This window comes from Melanotaenia boesemani, chromosome 15, assembly GCF_017639745.1.
Source record: "Melanotaenia boesemani isolate fMelBoe1 chromosome 15, fMelBoe1.pri, whole genome shotgun sequence".
NCBI classification, from domain to species: Eukaryota; Metazoa; Chordata; class Actinopteri; order Atheriniformes; family Melanotaeniidae; genus Melanotaenia; species Melanotaenia boesemani.
In genome coordinates, this window is record NC_055696.1 from 2833793 (window position 1) to 2855769 (window position 21977).

Here is a 21977-nt window from a genome sequence, read left to right on the forward strand (position 1 = left end):
CAATCTGGGCATGCTCAAACCATGTGATCAGGTCAGGAGATCAGGTCTGGTCCGAGCCTTCATGGGCTTCAAGCAGAAGTTGATTTGCCACTGCATTCCCACAGACCAACACAGCACCACTGGTGCTTAAGTTTTACATTTGGTTGAACTTTTCATACACTGTACATGTAACACACCTATTCATTTACATTATTTATAGGAGGAGGAGGAGGCTTACATCATGCTGGTGTCACTTTGGCTTTGGTTTTAACCTTAATGGGGTAGCAAAATCAGAAAAATGGTCTAGAATTAATTTGCACTTTTTAATATGCAGTGTGGTGTGTGCATGTGGCTTACGCAATTTGTATTTGAAAGTACTAGAAAACCTCAACAGACAAGAAAATATACGTTCAGAGTACAAAAAGTTTACCAGTTTAATGACATTTGTTTTTCAAATTTGGAACAGACATACAAAAATGTGTAAATTTGACTTCTTATGTTAATGAACCTCAAGATTCTACAGCTCTGTTGCACAAAAAACCTGCAAAGTATCTTGCTGTATTTCTGTGGTATTTTGATCAAAGAATATAACAGAAATTTCATTAAAACATAAAGAAGTTGTAAAAACCCTTTGAAAAAGAAGCTAAATACTGTATGTCTCTTGAAGAGTAACAAAGGAAAAATCAACCATTTCAGAAACGGGAGTGAATATATCACCAGTATCCCTAGTGTTAAGGGTACTGGTGATGTGTTGGTGTTTATAAGATAAACCATTCAGTAATCAGCACACACAACTGTGTCTTAAGAGAGGGGAAATAGACCAGTTTAACATGCTAGGTGATAGTTTTACACATAAATATTAGGAGACTCCTTCTCAGAAACCAACATCAAGGAGAATTTTTCTTTTGTTTTTCTAATTTTTATTCATGTTAAATTTATTAGAAATTACAAATGTATTTCACTGAGTTAACAATTACTTCCTGTGCTTTGTCTTATTCTTCATAGAACATGTTAAATCATATGGCACTGGCAGTATTTTTATTTAAAATAAAATGATCTGTCCTCTGACAGAGTTTAGGTCCTCCTAAATATCCTCTGACTAGTATTCAGCCTTGGTCCTGAGGACTTAAAGATTGTTTTCAAACAGCAGTGCAGCCAAGAATGGACCACAGAAGGATGTTCTTGCCAAATCTCCTTGAAGGAACTGGCAAAATCACAAGGACAGAGAGCACATCTGTCAGTTTGAGATGTTCTGTTTAGCTCCAATTGTGCAGCTTAAAATTGTGCTCAGGTCTCAGCTGACAGGACAGCACTACTTTCATTGCAACAAAACTGCATTCATATTGTTGTGCAAATTAGATTCTGTCTTTATTTTATCCATGGATGTGAATTCTTTGATTTTGGGTTTTCCTGCTGCTAAAAATAAATTTGTTTGCAAGTAAACTCTAAAATGGTTCTGAGACAATGAGGCTACATGAGGACTGGGGAGCTCCTTTAAGAACTATATACTTTTATGGCCTTTCTTTAATTGGATTGCAAATTTGATAAGCTTGCACCACTAAATCAACATTTGGTGAGTGAAATTGTACAAATTTACATTGCCAATAATGGGTCAAATCACAGAAACATTTTCATACTTCTTATGACTTTATAAGGTAGCTTGTCATGTTTTATGTGTTCCCAATTTAAAAACTCCAGCTGCCTGTTACCCTTTCAAGCTTTAAATATTAAGAAACAGTGCCACATGCACCCACATACAACATTTTACTTCTACAAACATTTGCAGTGATGCTTCTTTATTTTTTTAACCATGTTGTTATTTATTTAAATTAATTTTTAGATATTATTTTAAAATACTTTGTTTTCATATTTCTGTAATATGAATATTCTATTAAAATATAGCTGTATAATTTTCTTTTAGAGTTTAATGCTGAGGTAAATTGGTCATTACAATGTATGTATGCAAATATATATTTATTTATCCTATAGCAAGTAGAGATGTATTGGATGACTTGTTGATGTACAATGAAGCACCAAATGTACAAATATACCATCTCCAATCCTGATCATACTAGAAAACAGCTGTGAAATAGGTGTCCACTGTAGTGGTCTCTATGCATGAAAAGGATAATGATTGGATCCGCTTTTAGTATCTTGTATAGCTCCAACTTTATATTGTAAAAACTTAAACAAAATGCAGAATAGAGTGACACTGAAGTCCAGGGTTTGATAGGCCTACATGGAGGAATTTTGACACGTCATCTACTACCCATGACTGTCTGCTAAGCTACTTCAGCCTTCTTATCTGAATGCAATCAGGGAAAAAGAAGGTATGTCATCCTTCAGGGCGGTCTTCAGCCCCCACAGTCCTAACAGAGCCACTGCAACACTTCCCAGCATACCAGTGCTTACACATGTATTTTGTGATAGTGGCTGTAGTCTGAATCAGCCACCACACTATTATTTCACAAATGGATCTTCTTTTGCTGTGAAAGAACTATGGATGTTCTTAAAACCTTTAGCTCTAGATTGAAAGACAGGGACAACTTTGTATCAGTTGTTAACTATAGATCCACCCAAGCAAAGATGACATGCAGAGTTACCCAAACCTCCATTTTGGGCCTCCTATTGTTCAGCATCAACATGCTCCCACTCACTCAGATCATGGAAACAAACATATTATCTTCTCATAATTATGCTAATGAAAACTGAGCTCTATGTTACTGTCTCACCAGGGGACTCTGGTTCCCATATAAAGTTTAAGTGCCTGCCTCAGTCAAATCAGTACTTGGACATGCCAGAAATTCCTTCAGCTAAACAATGATAAATCTGACATTCTTTAATGTCTTTGGAAACAAAAATGAGCATTCAAAGATTTGTGTCCAGCTTCAGTCAGCAACGTTAAAAACAGTCAAGCCAGAAATCTTGGTGTCATTGATTCATTGTCTGAGTTCAATTTTAACAGCTACATCAAAGCAGTAACCAAATCAGCCTTTTACCACCTGAAGAATATATCTAGAGGAGGCTGGTGGCTCAGCCTGATTTAAAAAACTTCATTCATGCATTTTTTTTAGTACGCTTGCCCACTGACATTTATCTAAAAAAACAAAAACAAACTCAGAGACAACTGCAACTTATTTAGAGCTGCTGCTCATGTCCTCACAGAGACCAAAAAAGGAAACATCACTCCAGTTCTCAGATCTTTACACTGGCTTCCTGTGAGCCAAAGAAATTATTTTAAAATGCTGGTGCAGATGTACAAGGTTCTGAATGGTTCTGGTTGAGCTGGTGACACCATATAAAACATCAAGACTTCTAAGATTATTTGGGCCAAGTTCATGTTCTATCCTGAGAGTTCCAATGACACATGGAGAAGCTGAATTTTGTCAAAATTAATATCTGGAATAAGTGACCAGAAAACCTGAGGTTGGGTTCAAACCTTAGTTTTTTTCCCTCAGCTTTGAATTTAAATAAGCCATTTTTTTTAAGATGATAATGTTGATTATGATAAATTTCTGTCTATATACAACTCACTCTATGTATTCTCTTTTCAGTTTCTTCTAAATATGTACAGTACAGTGGGTTGCCTTATGTATGATATGTGCTTTTAAAATAAACTTGGCTTCCCTTTTGATGTGTACAAACTAAAAGACAGGGTACCTCCTTGAACAGCTTAAGGAAGTATAAAAAAAGATCCTGTGGTCCAGCCTTCTAGACTCAAAGAGTGGTCAGATCTAATAAAAACACTCATTAATAGGTAATAGATAAATGCCTGGCAAATGCGCTTTTAAGGCGAGTACGTTTCTACTGAATGTTTTTTTCTTGTAGATTTTTTAGAATTACTTTGCAACTACAAATCACAAGTCATAGCGTGCCTTTTTGCTCCATTTGTTGAGGACAGCTTTCCAGCGGAAAATCGCCTTGGGGAACAGTTGCTATCTTCCTGAAGAAAAAGAAAAAAATCAGCCTTTTTTTGTTTATCTGAATTTAAGAGAAAACACAAATGGGTCTTAGTGAGTAAATTGACATTTGAGCAGATGGCCTCGGGACTGAGGTAGAGGCTTGTGTACGCTTGCCTACATGTCACAGGTATAATTTCTCTTTCAGCTGCTCCCACCAGTGGTCCTGAGTCATGAGTCCTTTAACGACGCACTTTAGTGCCGCTGGAGCTGAGAAGGGCTGCTAAAGTTATTGGCAAAAAGATCAATTCCTCTTTCAATAACAGGCCAGCGTAAGTAAAATCCATTAACCTGCACCACTGCACGCGCAATACGTTGCAGGAGGCAGCGGGACCGAGCGCTCAGGTACGCGCAGCCAATGGGAGCGCAGGAGGGAGTGCTCAACAGCCAAGAGGCGGTCTGCTCTGCACAGACACAGCACACCTTCAGATGGAGATGAAGTAGCAACGGCAGCCGATCGATAGAAGGACAGCAGCGCCTCAACCGCGGATCCGGAGGTTTTTTTTATCCTAAAGGGGGTACAGGTGGCAGAGCAAAACACCGACCGCTTGAACGTCCATCGGTGGAAATTACCATTACTGTTTCTACCGCTCCCTCCCCTCCTACCTCACCTCACCCCCCAACATCCGCGCACCCTTCAGCTGCCACAATAGATTGTACTCAACTACATGCATTTCGATCTGATCATATAAGTTCCCGTCCACCAAGATGGAAAACGCGCACACTAAGTCTTCGACTGAAGTTTTAGACAACTTCGGCGTGAACGAAAACACTGGACTGACTCTGGAACAGGTTAAAGTCAATTTGGAGAAATATGGACCGAACGGTGAGTAGTTTTTATAGCTACATTATTTCACTCTCCATTCATTTCGGTCCACATGAGAAGTGGTGAATATTACAACCTGTATCGATTGATTTACCAGGAAATCCCTCACAGCCGTTAAAATGCAAGCTGAGGCAGACTGTGCGCGTAAAAAGAAAATTAATTAATAAATAAAAACACGGGGCTATTCCTTCTGACGCACAGAGGTAAAAAAAAAAAAAGAAAGAAAAGTAAGTGCACTTTGACTGATGCACATGTGTCCATGTGTCTTGAAATCGTGCAACACACATCACACTTGTTAAAGTTAACGCCTAATAGCGCATCTGGAAAGGCGACACAGGATTAAACTCGGATCTACTGCAGCAAAACACCTACTTTTTTATTTATTCATTCAGCCCCCCTGAGGAGGCCACATGTCCGGTCTGGTTTGAGGGTATGTCAAGTTCTCAGACAAGCTCATTGAGAAGAAAACCCTCCCAGACCAAGTACTGACAGTTTGTGTATGAGATAAGAGAAAAAGAGAGCAGACATCCCAGGCTGTCATACCGGGATCAGGAAGTGAAGAGCAGGTTCTGTCTAACAGGGCAAAAGGCAATGAAACAGAATATATTGAAATGAAAATTCTTGAACAACCTGTTCTCACTTTCGGCAATTGTTCTTTATATTGCCGGGGGTATAGTTTACTGCTCATAAAACAAGATACCAGAGCAAATGAGGTGTATTCAGGCATTTCAGTTTAATTTTTTAGAGTGACAAAGATCTCAGAAGGAGGAAGGTCTGGTGTCAAAACAGTAACTACAACTTCTACTGAATGTGGTTCATGTGGCAGCTGTCACACATAGGTCTGCGTCCCCTGTCTTCATCATGTTAAATACACATGCAGGTGTTTGAGGAGCATTTTCGTGCTATTTTTCAAGCTTAAGCCTGACATCGGTACACCTTTCACTCCTGGCCTGTCATTTGCATGTGTGGCCAAGCTGTGGAGTTGAGTGGCACATTGTGCCAGTTGAACAGTAGCCCTTTTGTTGCAAGCCAGCCACTCTACCCAGGGGCTTGTGATGACTTCATGGAAAAAAAGCAACGTCTTGCCACAGATAACATCTCTTTCGCTTTTAGCTGTGAACTTCCTGCCTAGTGAGAGCGCGTTGCAGACAAATACTGGAGGGAAGGAATGCCCTTTCCCTCTCGAGGGCTGTATGCTCCTGGGTCGGCCACTTTTTGTCTGTGCCAATAATGCTAAAAAACAAACAAAAAAGCAAAAACAAAAAACAGCCTCAGAGTGGCTTGGTCTTGTTGTGTTAGTTTCAGTAAGTCATTGCAGGCTCATTTATGACTGCTAAACAGCTTCTTCCTCTCTGCTGACAAACCACAGACTTTGTAGATGAAGCAAGGACTCTATTCGAGTGCCTGTGTTTTGTTCCAAGGGAGCATCTGTTCAAAGCAGTTTGCGGGTGGATTGCTGACCTTGCTGTCTCTGCACCATCTAGTTAGGATCTCATTATCAACAGAATCATTAACCCAAAACATGTTCACAAAGATCTCCTCTGAGCTCAGTGTTTGCCTCAGTTTGGACAGGAAAAAGCACAGAGGGGATAAAAAGATATGATCTGTCCTCAAAGTATGTATCTGCGGTAACTGAGGACAGTGGCGTGACATGTTCAGCTAAGAGTTAACACTCCTCCTAAAGCTATGAGAAGTTTTACACATCACCTTTGTATATCTGAGGGTAGATGAGGGATTTTGCCTACAACTAGTTTCCAGAACCATCCCTGTTAGTAGTTAACATCCCTCAAATGAAGCCTGATGAGAGTGTCTCACCTCAGTACTTCTATAGACGTGAACATCAGAAAGAGAGACACCACAGTGAGCTGTCATTATTTGGCCTCGTTAAGAACACTTTTCTTTTGTAAGATTATAGACTGCAACATCCTTACAAACTTTATTATTCATTAAATACTATTAGTGCAGATATTTCCTTCCGATTACTTCATAGGAAAAATCCATAAAATGCTACCTTTCAGTGCTGCACTAAAGACAGGTGAGTGATGTCTTGGCTTTGAGGCTTTATGTCGGCGCCTTCATGTGCTGTGACAGAAACCCCTTCCGAGCAGCGTCAGAGTTTCTGATCCTTTTTTGAGATGTTGGAAAATAAGCTAAACCACCACATCTGGACAGCCTTTTCTCTACACTGCAGCCCATGCTGCAGAGAGGAGGCAGCTGGCCTCTTTATTTTATTCTCACCTTCCATTTATGGCCCACTAGCAGCTCCTTTCTTCTCAACTTAATTTACAGTCACGAGAGGCATTTCACTAACGTAGTGTTGAAAACTACAAGCACCTGATTTTACAAGACAGTTTTTCAGCTTCACTGTGAAGTAGCTGGTTGTGATGTCGTGGAGAAAAGAGGAAGTCTACTACACTCACCGGCACACTTTCTCTGTGTGTGGGTGCACAAAAGAGGTTTGTGTAGTTACCGCTTGCAGTGCTTGATGATTGAATCCTGTACAAACATAGATATCAAAGGTGCACTGCGTTCATTTTAACAAAGTGTCAGTAAAAGGGCAGATTGTCCCCACAAACAATCAACTTTGGTTTTTATTTTAAGGGGGAGGAAGGGGATCTTCTTGACAGCCATCTTCAAAAGAACTGACAGTTCAATGTCTAGAGAAGATGACCTTTTTATGATTTATCTTTATTATATTTTTCCCAAATATAACTTTTTGCTGATTGAGAGGTTTCATAAATTAGTCTAGGTTGTGAAAATGCCACCGGACACTCCCACCAGGAGATAAATTGCACAACATATTCAGGTTTAACAACCGTGCTCCACCATGATACTGTGTTAATATTTGTTAACTTGCAGCCAGTTAGAAATGTTTTCAGTAACGTCAAACCGACCAATCATTGTTTTCATCTGCAAGGAAACCAAGCTCCATCGGCATTTAGCTGATATGATTTTAAGTCTTTTTTTTTTTTAATTTAACTGTTTGATTCTCCGAAAGTTGAAATGTAGTAAGCTGGTGGCACCTAAATGTAGCTTTAGTTCAAAGTACTGACATTCTTGTTCAGTTCTTTATTTTAGTTTCTGTGTCAAATAATAATTACAACTTCCTCGAGAGCAGTGTTTCTCAATTCTGGTCCTCAGGACCCCCTTCCCTGCATGCTTTAGATGTTTCTGTACTTAAACACCTGAAAGAAATGAATGGCTCATCTGGCTTGCAAAGAAATTGTTGAGGAGGTCCATTAATCTGGATGACGTGTGATGGCGTGACGTGCGTCCTGAGGACCGGAAGTAAAAAACACTGCTCTAGAGGGATCTCTCTCATGCTGCTGTTTCTCTTCCTGTTCTGCAACTTGACATAAAAGCAGCCCAACTTTCTGGCTCTGTATTTGAAATGCGTTGTGCTGTTTCCTGCTCCTCCTCCTTCACACCAGCATCAGTGCACGTTGCAGAACACTGCCCATTCAGGGCTTATCAGCTTCCACACTTATGAAAATTGTCCAGTTGAGGGCTGCTGTAAATGTGCTAACAGTGCTGGCACTCCATGGACTGAAAAAGGAGAGTTGAGATGTAGGAAAGTAACTTGAACTCCGCTGGGCTGTTGAGTCACTTCCCTGTTCTAGTGGGCTCTGTGTGTGCCTGCGCAGCTGCCTTCAAAGGAGCTGCGATCCTGTTCTAGCTTGTCACTTGCCTTCTTCCCTCCCACCTCTGCATCTGTCAGTCATCGTCACGGCCTTATGTTAAGATGAAGTTGAGTCACTGAGTGCTCGAATGCTGCGCTGCAGCACAATCTGGTCCACTGAGGAGGTGTGTAAGTTAAAGGAGGCATATTCTGCCCTTTAGCTCATCAGCACAACTTGAAGGTCTTAATGAAACATATTTTGATTAAAACAAAAAACAAGAGACATCACAGCTACTGCAGTTCTTCCATTAATTTACACCTCTCTTCAAGCAGTTTATTTTAGATCTGGAGTAACAAACGATTTCACTTTGCCCCCTTCTTCCTCAAGCTATGCCTTTATTGAGATCTTTAGTGTCTGTAAGTAAAACTACTCATAAAAACATAATTTCTCCATTACATTTTGGCCCCATAAACTCTGCACTTCCTCATAGCTGGTGTTGCACTGATGGTGCATCGAAAGACAAAATAAAATGAGCCTTTCCAGTGGGTTAAAAATTAAAGAATGACATTTCCATTTTTAGTATTTTCTAGCAAGGATGTTAAACATTAACAAAAGCATTTTTCGGTCATTTGTTTTTTTAAATATGAAACTAATGACAAGATTTGATCTTAATAAGGAAGCAAAAAGCAAGAACAAAGCATTAGAAATTCCCACTTTTTAGATGCATTGAAAGCAACATCACCTGAATTTGGATCCAGGTGGAGATGGTGTGAAAAGAGGCTGGATAAATAATTTAAAGGGATTTAACTATACCCTGCAAATCTGAATTGCTCACTGAATGGCATGTTCTTAGATCAAGTGGACATGAAACAAAAATCCAAGTTTTCTTTGGTTTTGGGTTGGTAGTGACTTTTTAGATGCCTAAACTTGGTTTGGTATGGAGTTTCATCTGATCAACAAGACCTGTTTGCCAAAAAAAAAAAAATTCCTAAATGTAATGTTTCCTGTGGGATCAAGTCATTATTGGTTTTGGTATTTTCAAGAGGTTGAAAAGCAGAAGACCATCTTACTGAACATAGACATGTTTACATCAGGCAGTCTTTTATTACAACACATACCTCTACTGTCAGTATGTCTCTTTACATCACTTCCTAAGTGAGGTTTTCAGCTTTTTCTGCAGCCTCCAGTGCCTCAGGACTTAGATAACTAAAGTTGTACTGTTCCAGGCATCTGATTGGACAGAAGTGCCGTTCTGGTTTCTAAACCCAGAATAAACTTTATAAATAGCATGATGTTAACACAGATATTTCGGTCTGCTGTTTTGGGAATTACTGTCAATTTCTCACAGCGTTTAGCTACTCTAGTCCCGACTAGGTGTCCATGTGCCATCCTTCTCCCCAGTTTTTATATATATATATATATATATATATATATATATATATATATATATATATATATATAAACCAAAATAAAAAACAGCAACTGTTTCTACAGCCATGGCATTAAAGGGGAAGCTTTAAGCCCTGACAAGAGATCAGCTCTGTGCTAATCATGTCCTGCTCAGTTGATGAAGTCCTTTTTCTTTTCCTCTTTTACTTTTTAGCAGAGCTGATCAAATTGTAAATGCAAAAATGTGGAGTAAAGCACCACTTCTTACTAAATTAATCACACATCTGCAGACACTCTGCATGTCAAATGTGAGATTTCACCATGCATCATCCTGAGCACAGTCAAGCTGATCAGCACTGTTTTAACCGGCTAGAAAAGATCAAAATCTCTTTTTTATTAATCATAAAAACTTATCTACAGGCAGCTTTGACAGCTGCAGCTAAAATTGGGCTTAAATGTGTTGAGCAGGACATCATTTCCATTGCTGCCTTTGTCCTGCCAGACATGTTGACATAATTTGCCTCACTGAGATGAAACCTTTCCCTTTTGTTGCGTGAGAACCTGTGGATGCATAGGCAGGTTTTAAATGTTAGTCTAAAGTTAGCTAGAAAAATCTTTAAATGGGTTGAATCCCATTCTGTGGAAGTTTCATCTGACATTTTCTGCTTGTGATGGCTCCCCCCCAAAAAAGTGAGTTTTTAAATATGTCAGAATCACACATGTTTAGAAGTATTTAATTCAACAGTTTTTTTTTTTTGTTTTTTTTTTAACAATATTTGATTCATGAATCACTTGAAAGATGAATCCTCTCTTGTGTTTGCTATTGTAAGAAAGAATATGGAAACTTTCATTTTTATGCAGCAAAACTATCTCAATTTAGGTCATGTGATCATTGAAAATGCAGAGTCTTTGTTTTTGTCAGTCGAACTAATTGTTTAATATTTTAACAGTTTGCATTTATTCCTAATATTAAAATGTATGGGTTTTAATATGGGCAGTAATTCTGAGCAGCCATGAATGATGTGCTGATGTGAAATGAAGGAAACATTGACTTCATCGGACATCTCCTCTGCAGCTACCTGCAGTGTAGTCTGTGCAGCAGAGATAATGATGTTAGGGTAACGATTGATATACATTTATCATTCACATTTGATCTGGTTAATGCATTCAGACCTGTTCCAGTGGGAGAATACATTAGGAGACTGAGTGAATATAGGAAGCTATCATTGGAAGTTTCCATCAAAGTATTTATGGGTCTGTGAGATGTTTTCCAGGTTTGTGGATCTACTAAATTTACCACACATTCTGTGCCTCCCTGCTCACTGTTAACCAGCAGGACTGCTGGCTTATTTATTTAGAAATATTTTTGCTTGACTGCATGCTATCACTCATGCTAGTAGAACATGGAGGCCAGAAATAAGTTCTTCTACACCAGGGTGTGTGGGGTTCTTGATGCATGCGGCCCAGAGCGTGCTGCATCAACACCCTGCTGATTGCATAACAATCATTTTTGGTACATTTTACAAAACCACTGGTACATTACTTTGTTTTTAAGGAGCATTTGTGAGCCTGCTGCTTTAAGCTTTCTTGTTTGTAGTTTTCATAAGACAGCCTAAGCTTTTTGAAAATGCTTTACCAAACTCAATTGTTATGTTAACTGCGGGGTCCCAGTGATCTGTAAACTCATAATAGAAAGAGATCAGAAATGAGCTTCCACTGAAAGCCCTTTTATCAGCAGGTTGTTTGCAGTGTGGATAAATTGATGGACAGTTTCCTGCTTTTCCTTCCTGACTGTGGATGCAGAAATCATCTCCATGTTGCTGTTGTTGGCAACTGTCTCCAGGAAGTGTCTCCCCTCTGCCTGGCGCTGCTGGATATTTCTGCTGTACGTAAACAGCCTCTTTTATTCATTGTCTGGGCTTTGAGGGTGGAGGAGGTGGGGAGGTGCTGTGGGGAGAGAGAGGTGAAGTCAGTGTTCAGGAATGTGCCTGGGCAAGCCTCTGGTGGACTCAGCCCAGATGACTGGGAGGGAATCCTTGGCAGGGGGAAGCCGGGGAACCCCGTTCACCACCTCCAGTTCCATGTAACCGCCCCTCTCCCCCTACCTTCCAGTTTGTCTCGATCTTTCAGTCAGTCTGTCTTTGTCTCTGGCTGTCAGGTGGCAGCCAGCCTGTCTGCCATAAAAAACATTATACAACCCGGGAGGCGCAGTTATGGGCAAGCAGTCTTATGTCAGACTGGTGGAGCATGGAAAACAGCAGAGCCCACAGTTTCTGCTGCTGCTGGCATGCTGCAGCCAAACGTCCCCCATGAGTTCAACCGTGTCCAGTCTGAACTCTGAAAATCCTCCAGGCAGCAAGTTTGAAAAGCTATTCGCAGTGAGTCATCAGCTATTATTACACAGGCTGAGGAGGGTCTGTTGTGGAGCAGAGAGACAATCTTCTGCACATAAAAATTGTTTTCCAAAACATTATGCAGAGCTCATAATTCAGCAGGTTTGAATTGATGAGTAAAAGAGCTGACCTTCAATTCATATGTTAAGCCTGTTCTCTTTTTGCATTGGTAGTTTTGTTTGCAACAGACTAATTATATTTTATTTGTATTTTAGATCGTTAAACTAATCATAAAACCTCCCAGATCCATTTAATGGTCACTTAATCACCCAAAAAAGCATGTATAAGAGCAAAAACCAATCATTTCTCTTTCCGCCAGTGACATGTGAGTAGCAGCGAGGTGTTTGTTTTTGGAAGGAGGCTGTGGCCTCACGTCACGGGCTTTCCTCTTTCCAGCTCCTCTCTACACAAGGTCACGTTTGTTACTCGTGCTGCACAGTGTGGTCAAAGCATGCAGAGAAACATGGGGTTTCCACTCCATGAAGAGTAATACTGTTGTCAAAGCATATTTCAGCCCCTCTTTCTAAATGTAGCCACACTCCAGTTGTCCTGTAATGAAAGTTGTAATTTCGAGGGCATGGATTAAGGAATAATTATGTGGCTGGAAGTTAACTAAATCCAGCTGAAACTAAGCCAGGTCACATTGTGTTCATCAGATGTAAAGGGGGCAGTTTGTTACGTAGGACCTCCTCGGCCATAACTTTGCATTGGACATGATGAGGACCTGAAAAAAACACGGTGACTAAACATTTCACATCCTCACTGTGGTGACACTCATCATCAGTACTTGTCAGTTGGAATGATTTTAAAGGATGACTGAAGTGTTTTCTACTCACGACAGTGACTAATGCGTGGGTGGGTGTTGTGTTCTGGTTACCAAATGAGAGTAGATAAGATGCTCAGCTTGTCTTGAAGTGCCAAAATTGGGGGGGTAGTTGTAGAATGTGCAAATGGGTCCGTTTTTAACATATCTCTATTTTTTAAGCGTTTGTTGGACAAAACACCAAGCCTGAAATGTGTCTGCTTCATTGCAGATACATTTGTACGAGGGGTAGAAGTAGCATCTACTGATTTGAGTCATTTAGCAGCCGAGCTGTTGCTGGTAGACTCTGATGCTATGCTAAAGAAAGTAGAAATCACTAGGTGGCAATTACAGTTCAAAGGGCAGCAATGCAACTTTTAAGTGATTATTTTGGCTCATCTGTGATAAAATGCACAGATATTATGACAAGGCAATGTGGTACACATCACATTAGCGACGTCATAAATTATTCCGAGGTTTGGTCTGTTGTAGTGTCACAGATCATTGTCAGTAAAATGTCTTTTCGATGGGACACTGTCTTGGCTCAAAGTGGCTCAAGGTTACAGATGCAGATCCTTGCAGTGCAGTTTGTAATTTGGTGCATCCTTTCTGAATCCATATGAAGCTTTGACATCACTTACTCAGGGGTCCTCTGGTTGGCAGGAACCACAGCTGGGTGTTTTTCATCCTTCCTCTCCTGGGATATATAATGTGTTTACTCATGTTTGTTTCCATAGTGTTTTACTTCAACTTAATTGAAGCCAAAGTGCTTCTACTTGCTTTTAATGCAGAGGCAGTTGGTCAAATTTTGCACTCAGCCCTGTCCAGGCTATTTAGTTCCAGTTTTCCAAGTTCCTGCCTTTGCGTTGTGAGAACATGATCTTATCACTTCACACACAGAAAATTAGGGAATTGATTCAGAAGCTTCCATGTCAGCATTTTGATGCACATAAGATTTGGTTATTTCCCCCACTCCTTTTTGAAAATGGATTATAAACCATCCTGAGATGAGAATCACTAAATGAAGCATATTGTTTAGTTGATTTGCTTATTTATCTATTTTTCATGTCAGTAAAAATATGATTGCATATTGGAGCTCTCTTCTTTACAGTGTTGCTGTTCTACCTCTGTACATGGAGAATTTGATCATAACCCAGCAGAATGATTCTACAGAGTGATTTGTATGTCTCTGCATCTCAGAGCCAGGCTGAGTTAATTAAATGCATTAACTGCTCTTTGTTTTTCTCTCCACCCTGTCTGGCTTCACCCTTTTACTCCTCTGTGACCGGCACGCTGTGACATCCACAGAGCTTCCAGCTGAAGAAGGTAAATATTGATTTTTCTTTTCTTTCTTTCTTTTCCCTCTCTTTTTCTAATGATCTGGGATCTCCCTCCCTTCACCACCTGGTTAAGTGTCTTTAGTCTGGATCTTTTATTTTATATAGACTGAGGGATAAACTTTAGGATTGTACCCTACAGCAGTTTTCCAGCCATGAGCACACATCACTAGTCCTGTGTAAATACACCCATGGTCTTCCATTACAGCTGCTTATCGCTATCATGAAGCTAATGGCAACTCCTCTTGCATGTCTGCCCCACCCTTAAGCATATGGACATTATTTGAGTCTTCTACACTTGAAGACTTGAACGTTCAGCTGAATACAGGTATGTGATGTTTATTTGCATATTTCAGGGAAGTCCCTGTGGGAGCTGGTGGTGGAGCAATTTGAAGACCTCCTGGTCAGGATCCTGCTGCTTGCTGCCTGCGTCTCTTTTGTGAGTACAAACCAGCTAATTAGTAACTCTCCTTTTATTTGTTCTTGATCTTGATTCTCAAATGTGGGCTAGTGGGATTTTCAGACCCTAAATGGACAATAAAAAGGCCATTGCCAGCTAATGGACGGGGCCTATTAGTCTTACACAGCTTTATTCCCCTGTTAGAACTCTGGTCGGCCTAGATAGCTGTCCCCTCTCATGTGGAAAATTGTATAATGCTGGGTTTTCCACCCTGTGATGATAGGATTTCTGTGTTGGGAACAGGAACAGCACTTCTGCCAAACTGGAAACAAAACTATCAATCAAAACTCCATCTGCTGTGACACCTCAAACTGCAACCCTGGTTGCAGAGTGAGGGTGGAGAAGATCACAGAGGGGTGGAGTGAGGGAATCCTGCTTGCATAATAACATTTTTTTCCATCTATTACCGCACTTCCCCGTGGTCTTTTTAGTGAAATTGCAGTTGCTATTTCTGAAAGTAGGAAAATTGCTCTAAAACTGTATATGACACAAGATATTTCTGACCGCTCCTCAGTCAGTCAGTGAGAGGCCTGCACTGCATGACTCTGGAGTGTGGGCTGATGTTTTTCCCTCCTTGTTTATAGTGGAGCACAGCCCCAGTTCCACTGCAGCGTAGGCCACACAATGTCATTGTTGCCTAGAGTGGTTTCAGCTTCATTGCTACAGTGAGGTTTAATGTGACCTCATATTACTTGAAATCAAAACCATATCAAGGACAAGTTATCCTATTCAGAGCTTGTTTGTTGACAAATGACATTCTTATGTCTGTGTTTGCTGAGTGTTTTGAGTGTTTCCAGTGGAATCTGGGAGCCGCAAAAGCAGAGTTAAAACAAGCTAAACTTGAGCTCAAACCTGGGACTCATTTGGTTGGAATTTTGACTATATTCAAATTGAGATTATTAGACTTTTCCCCTCCTTTGCAAGGCACATCAGTGAAGTCTGCCTCTACGTATCAAGGTCAAATCAACATCTTATTTGTTCTGTGTTATATCTTTAATTGTTCTTTAGTTTTTCCTATCATTTTTTGTTTGTGTTAGTATAATTTTTACTGAAACCACAAACTGATTGTGAGCCATTTAAATAAGACACAGCCACACTGAAAGCCACACCAGCCACCTGCATAATCAGACCACTTCCTCACTATGAGAGGTTGAGTTAACGTTTGGAAACTCAATATAGTGCAGAGAGAGAATTAAAATTCATAATATGTCAGCTAAAATATGTTTGAGTTTGTTGGAGATGAATAATTTGAGATGCCCCAGAAAAAGTCTGGAGACATTCAGAAATACTGGACCATATAAAGCCTTTCAGCTCTGCAAGAGGGGTGTGAAATGTTTGAAGCTACAAGACGAGATTTAACTTGGATATGAAACTTTTTAAAATTATTTTTATTATAAAACCCCAGTCCATAAAGCTGAGCTTAATTTAACCTCATATTTTCAAATGCAAACAGTTTCAAGCAGCTTTTCTCAACAAATGTCAAAAACAAAAAAGAAGCCCCGCTCTGCTCGACACATGAACTCCTATTCAGGGAAAGTATGAGTTGGGGATTCTGGATGTGTGATGATTGAAGCGTCTTTCGAGGCCGTCCTCACTCAGATTGTTGCCCTCCAATCTGAGCTGAGTCAGAAGGGAGATTTACCGTCCCAAATGAGAGGGAATGATGAGCTATCGACCGTGCTCAGGCTGCCATGACGAACGCTCTGGTGCTCAATACCCTGCAGAGAATACACTCTGCTGTCATTTGATAGGCCTTGTCGCAGCATTGCAGTGTAGATCCACTTCATCCACTTTTATGAAACTTTCTTTTGTGGTGCATCATTTTTATTTTATTTACATCTGCTGTTGATAAAATGATGAAAACCTAATCAGTCAATGCACAGAGTAGGCCTACATTTTTCATTTAAAAAGAAAAGAGGAATAAAACCTGAAACTTAAATCACAAACTTCAGTGTGTGATCTTTTTTTTTTTGCAAGTTAATTATCGTCAGCTTTATTAACTGTGCAGGAGTACGGTTAATATATGACTCTGTTCTGATGTCAGAAGCCCTGGTAGGTGAGGCAATGTTGGGAATTCATTAGAAATACTCATCTAGTTTCAGAGCCCTCCCCCAAAAAATTCTGTACAGTGGAAGAAAATTGATCTCAGAAAATCCTTATTGAAATGTTAATTTGTGCATGAGTTTTAACCACCGTCCACAGGCTTCTGAACTGTACTGTCACATACACTCATGCAAAACTGTGTTTTATAGGAGGACTGTTTTTAACAAGTCCAGTTCATTGAATGAGTCACTTTTTTTTTTTTTTTAATTTACCCAATGATCTCATTTCCTGCTGGATTTAATATATTTTTATTGTCAGTTTTGTGGTGCGGGCAACCCAACAACAACATGTTTTGTAGTTTCTTCTGTGTGTCTGTGTTTGGCTTTGTTTGGTTGCCTTTATTCTATTTTTTTTTATTCTGAGCACTTTTACTAATCTTACCCTCTTTGTGTTTTGAATGAATTAGAATAATTTAAATAAACTTGCAAACTCTTATATAGACTAAAACTGAAAAAATCTGCTAATGGGAATGTATATTAAGCTATTTAAAAGTGGATTATTTAAATGTATTTATATATGTTTTCTAAAGCTATTTAAAAACTGTAGCAATGTCTTTAGTACTTATATTTGCTGCAGGAGAAGAGGTTTGGACCATCAGGCCATTACTCTTTTGTATTTTAAGTGCTACAGTTCTGAAAGGACACTCACTGTGGTTATTAAAAAGAAAAAAACAATAATGCACCGACATTTAAAAGGATTTGGCAAAACTAAGCTAACGAATAGATAAAATATTTGTGTAACTGTATAATTTAAAGCTAATGGTTGGAAAAATAAACAAACAGTGAATCATTAAACTTAGTTTATAAACTGAACTTAGTAATGAGTTAAATGTATGATTATGGAAACTTGGTTGTTATAATAAAATAAACTTTGGGTTTAAGAATGAAAAGTTATGCTGTCAGAAGAGGTATTGGCATTTTAGCTGCTTTACCGTTTGTGTATTTCAGACAAACGTTAGCACTTCCTGCTAAACGTAACATGGCTGCTGGACCCGATCTTCTTTTAAAATGCTGTTTTAGATTAATTTTCTTTTTTTGGCCATTATTCCCCACTTCCAGTGTTTCACAGAAAGCTTCCTCTGCAGATGTTTTTGAGCTGCCTTGGTTGAAATGTGATGTGTTTTAATGTGTGCTGCATTTCTGTCCAGGTGTTGGCTCTGTTTGAGGAAGGAGAGGAGACGACCACTGCCTTTGTAGAACCTGTTGTTATTCTTCTGATCCTCATTGCCAATGCTGTTATTGGGGTCTGGCAGGTGAGTTTCTCTGTTCATGCTTTCTCTCTGTGTAAAGCACACATGTTGGTTGAGTGTTCACGTGGTTAAGAAGCCTTAGCATGCCCCCGTTTCACAGCTGTGAAAGGATATGTGGATTCATGGACCTCATAATGTATCTGCATGTCTAAATAACCTGTCACAGTACACAAAAAGCTGGTCAGTCCTGCTACTGTCAAGTCTGTGCCGAGTTTATTTGTGTTGGAGAAGTAATTCTGTGCAAGCATCAAAAGTTGTGTTTACATGGAGCAGTTTGATCTGATCAAACATCCTTTCAGGATAAAAATTCGTCATGCAAACACCTCAGCTTGTCCAATCAACCTCAGTTGTTAAAAATTTTCAATCTGATTGAGAGGGGTGCTTTAAAACTTTTCATGATCGGATCAGCAGGAAAACATAACCATGTATACACTCATTTTGTTGATTTCTGTGGTGTTCTTCTGAATTGATGCACATTGTCTTGTCAAAAGCGTTTCCGATCGTATTAAATGTTTTCATCAGGTCAACAAACAGCTGATCTGATCACTTTATCCAGCGTCCATGTAAAAGTGAAATATTTGTCCATCTAAACGTAGCTATAAATAAAAAGTCTACCTGTGCTGAAGAAAACATGTTTGCATTGTTCTAAGTTGATGGTCACTTGCAAAAAATGACAGTGTAACAGCTTAGTTGCTATTTAAGGCCATGCTACCAACGGTGGTGTTGTATTGCATTTTCGATCCCTGTCTTTGTGTGTTTGCCTTGCGTATTTTATGACACTGTAAACTGCAACATGGCTCCTTTATGGATACATATACTTTTGAACATTTGTCTAAGAAGAAACTGTAATGTTATCTGTGGCGTGAGCGTCTCCTCTCCTTTCTGTCTGCACACAGGAGCGAAATGCGGAAAACGCCATCGAGGCTCTGAAAGAGTATGAACCAGAGATGGGGAAGGTGTACCGTATGAACCGCAAGGCTGTCCAGAGGATCAAAGCCAGAGACATAGTCCCAGGGGACATCGTGGAGGTGGCAGGTTAGCTATGGCTGAACCAAGCCAAATTTATGCTTTGCTGACCCCAATACCCACTACCTCTCTGTCAGCTAATTGCCTGTTGCTCCCTTAGCCTCAGAAAAGCACCTACCCAGTCTTTTCCATCCATTCAGGAGTCTGGAAACGCTGTTGGAATATCTCAAACTAGATTATATAATAGTATTTTCTGTAGATGTGCAGGTGCCAGGGCCCTTTTTTCACTTTTGTGTGTGTGTGTGGGAGATTCTGTGCAAATCACTGTGGTCACTGCTTATATTTTAGGTTTAGTATAATTTTCCTTTGCTTCCCTCTTCCTTTTGCTTTCCATGCTCTCAGCCTCACCACCTGGACATGACTGGATGTTTGTCAACTCCTCACTCACACTCCCTCATGTTACATGCACATACAGACAGTTCTCCTGCTGTAAACTCACACATGTGGGCAGCCTTGGCTAAAAATAGTCTTGTTGTCACTGGCTCTAGAACATCTGTTTATGCCAGACGCACAAGAAGCCCCGGGGAGATCACATCGCCGTCAACATGACCGGTATTTGGGAGAGTGAACCCAAGTTTTGCACGGCTGGTAATGGTGTCTTAGAGTGATATGTGAGGGAGCACTAAGGTTGAGTGTGCATAAGAGAGATTACAGCATTCATTCATCATGACAACACAGATGGGAATGGAGAGGGGATATTATTTGATTTTAATCAATACCTTTGGATAAATATCCATGATTTTCTCTGAGACAAGTCCTCACAGGCAAGTCGTTCAGATACACGGTCTAGGACACATTAAGTCTAACACACTTTTATTCCACACGGGCTTCCTGACATAGCTTTTACTGGAATTTGGGCTTGTTAGAGCCAGCGTCCTCTGTTACATCTGTGTGCACGCACGATCATTTGAAGGCAAGTTCACACAGGTAGTATTCAACAAAATAACTCAAGTCAACTCCCACCTACTAGCACTACCATAGCTGTCACTATCAACACCGACTGCGTCTCCTTGACAACACTTTCTGCTCCGTTTGGCTCATATCCTTGGCATCAAAGTTCAAAAGGGGTTGCAGTTTTAAGATGACTTGAGATGAACCATCTGTGTTTTAAGAGGGGGTTTAATACTTTGCTGATTATCAGCAGCTTCCATGGGAGCTATGCAGTTGCAGCAGGAATGGAGAGAGATGAACAACAGCACAACTTTTCATGTTCAGGACTGGAATTCTTACTCCTACTACTAAGCTTTTTCCCAGCAAGACCTGATAAAATCATTTTAGAAATTTAAAATTTCTATTAAACTGAGGGACATTATGGGGAGTGAAGTCACCAGAGGTTAGATTATCACCTTTTCAGCTATAGAATAGTATCTCATTAGCCTGGTGTAAACTCATGTAAGGTTTAGGGTTGCTAGGTAATTTTAGTTTCTTTTTATATGATATAAATAGTAAAAGTTTCTGTCTCTGTTGAGAGCATTTATGTAATGCATATGCTGCTGAAGCTTGCTCAAGAGGAGGCATGGTAGTGGTGATGTGCACCTTGCTGCATTGTTGTGAAATGTACAGTCATGTACTCATGCATGACGTTGTTGCTAAGCAGTTTGAAACAGAGGTAAACAGCTGAAGTAGGTACAGAAATGCACACTTCTCACTTAGAAAATATGTGTCAGGCATCTTCAAAACACACCCCTTCTTACTGAAACATGCAGGCATTTTGTGACAAAGAAAACAAGTTATTTTCCCTCCCTCTTTTGGCTTTCCAGTTCTTTAGATTAGCCAGTTGTTGTTCCACAGGAACTTTGTGCTTGGGGGTAAAATAAACTCTTCAGAAACATTGGAAAAGGACACTCCTGACCGCATGGGCTTTTGAAGAGAGGAGAACATAAGTGTATTTACTCAAGTTTCCACCACTGCTGCTGGTGATGCCAGCCACTGTTATGACACAGTTGTGATTTGAGCCTCCACTGGAACTTTCCTTCGGTTTCTATGGGTTGATGTGGTGGTCAGGTTTTCAAGAACTACCAGAGGGTTTACTCAGGATCTGATGAGAAGAAAACCTGCAATGAGCCATTCCCAGAAACGAGTCACAGTTATGCTGCACGTGAAGGAACAGCCCTTTGAGTATATTATGCAAAACTTTAGATGTGATAGATGTGTGTATGTTAGACTCCAGCTGATTAGTGAAAACTTAAGTAAAATGACAAATGAGACTAATTTTACATTCTTAGAATATTTAAAACTCAGTGCCTATATGAATGTTTAATTTCTATTCAAGAATATGTGGGAGGCTGCTGCAGGAAGAGGAGCAGGAGTCTGAGTAGGTGTGTGAAAAGCCTCCCTCTTCTGCCCTCGGCCAGTCCCACTACAGTGAACCTGAAGCCCCCAGCCATCTCCTACACAAGCACACCACAGACTTCTCTCCCCATACTCAACTCCCACTCTTATTTCTCTCAGTACCCAGAGATGTCAAACAGAAAAACACAGAAATGGAAGTGGATGTTCTTCAAAAACACATTACTCACCATGTCTGTCCTGTCAGGAGAAAGACTTGGAAAAAATTCCCTCGTGTCTGAGTGTTGAGCAGTTGTCAGAAGAGGCGAATGGAGCCGTGAGATATAGACAGAGACCAAGAAATGCTCAGAGACTACTGAGCTGAGTGTTTACTGAGGATGCAGCTTAGCCTAATGTATTTAAAAACTGAAGAATGCAAAGCAGATGATGAACTTTTTTGTGTTGGAAAAACTATGAATTACCAAGGAGAACAACGTGACTGTGGACTGAGCTGACTTTACTAAAATAATTAGTACACATAGTAATAAGAAAGTATTGTTCTTTGT

General features: G+C 40.0%; 1 protein-coding gene across 2 annotated transcripts in view; it reads left to right on the forward strand.

The window, feature by feature from the left end:
- The first annotated feature begins 4354 nt into the window (after nucleotides 1-4354).
- The window catches only part of atp2a3 (ATPase sarcoplasmic/endoplasmic reticulum Ca2+ transporting 3), a 42767-nt gene continuing 25144 nt past the window's right edge, over nucleotides 4355-21977 (forward strand). For both annotated transcript variants that reach the window (XM_042008270.1, XM_042008269.1), the window contains exons 1-5: nucleotides 4355-4764; nucleotides 14277-14294; nucleotides 14662-14744; nucleotides 18016-18120; nucleotides 19014-19152. In XM_042008270.1, the coding sequence (XP_041864204.1) occupies nucleotides 4647-4764; nucleotides 14277-14294; nucleotides 14662-14744; nucleotides 18016-18120; nucleotides 19014-19152 (463 nt within the window). In that variant the 5' untranslated portion in view covers nucleotides 4355-4646. The remainder of the gene's footprint in view (nucleotides 4765-14276; nucleotides 14295-14661; nucleotides 14745-18015; nucleotides 18121-19013; nucleotides 19153-21977) is intronic.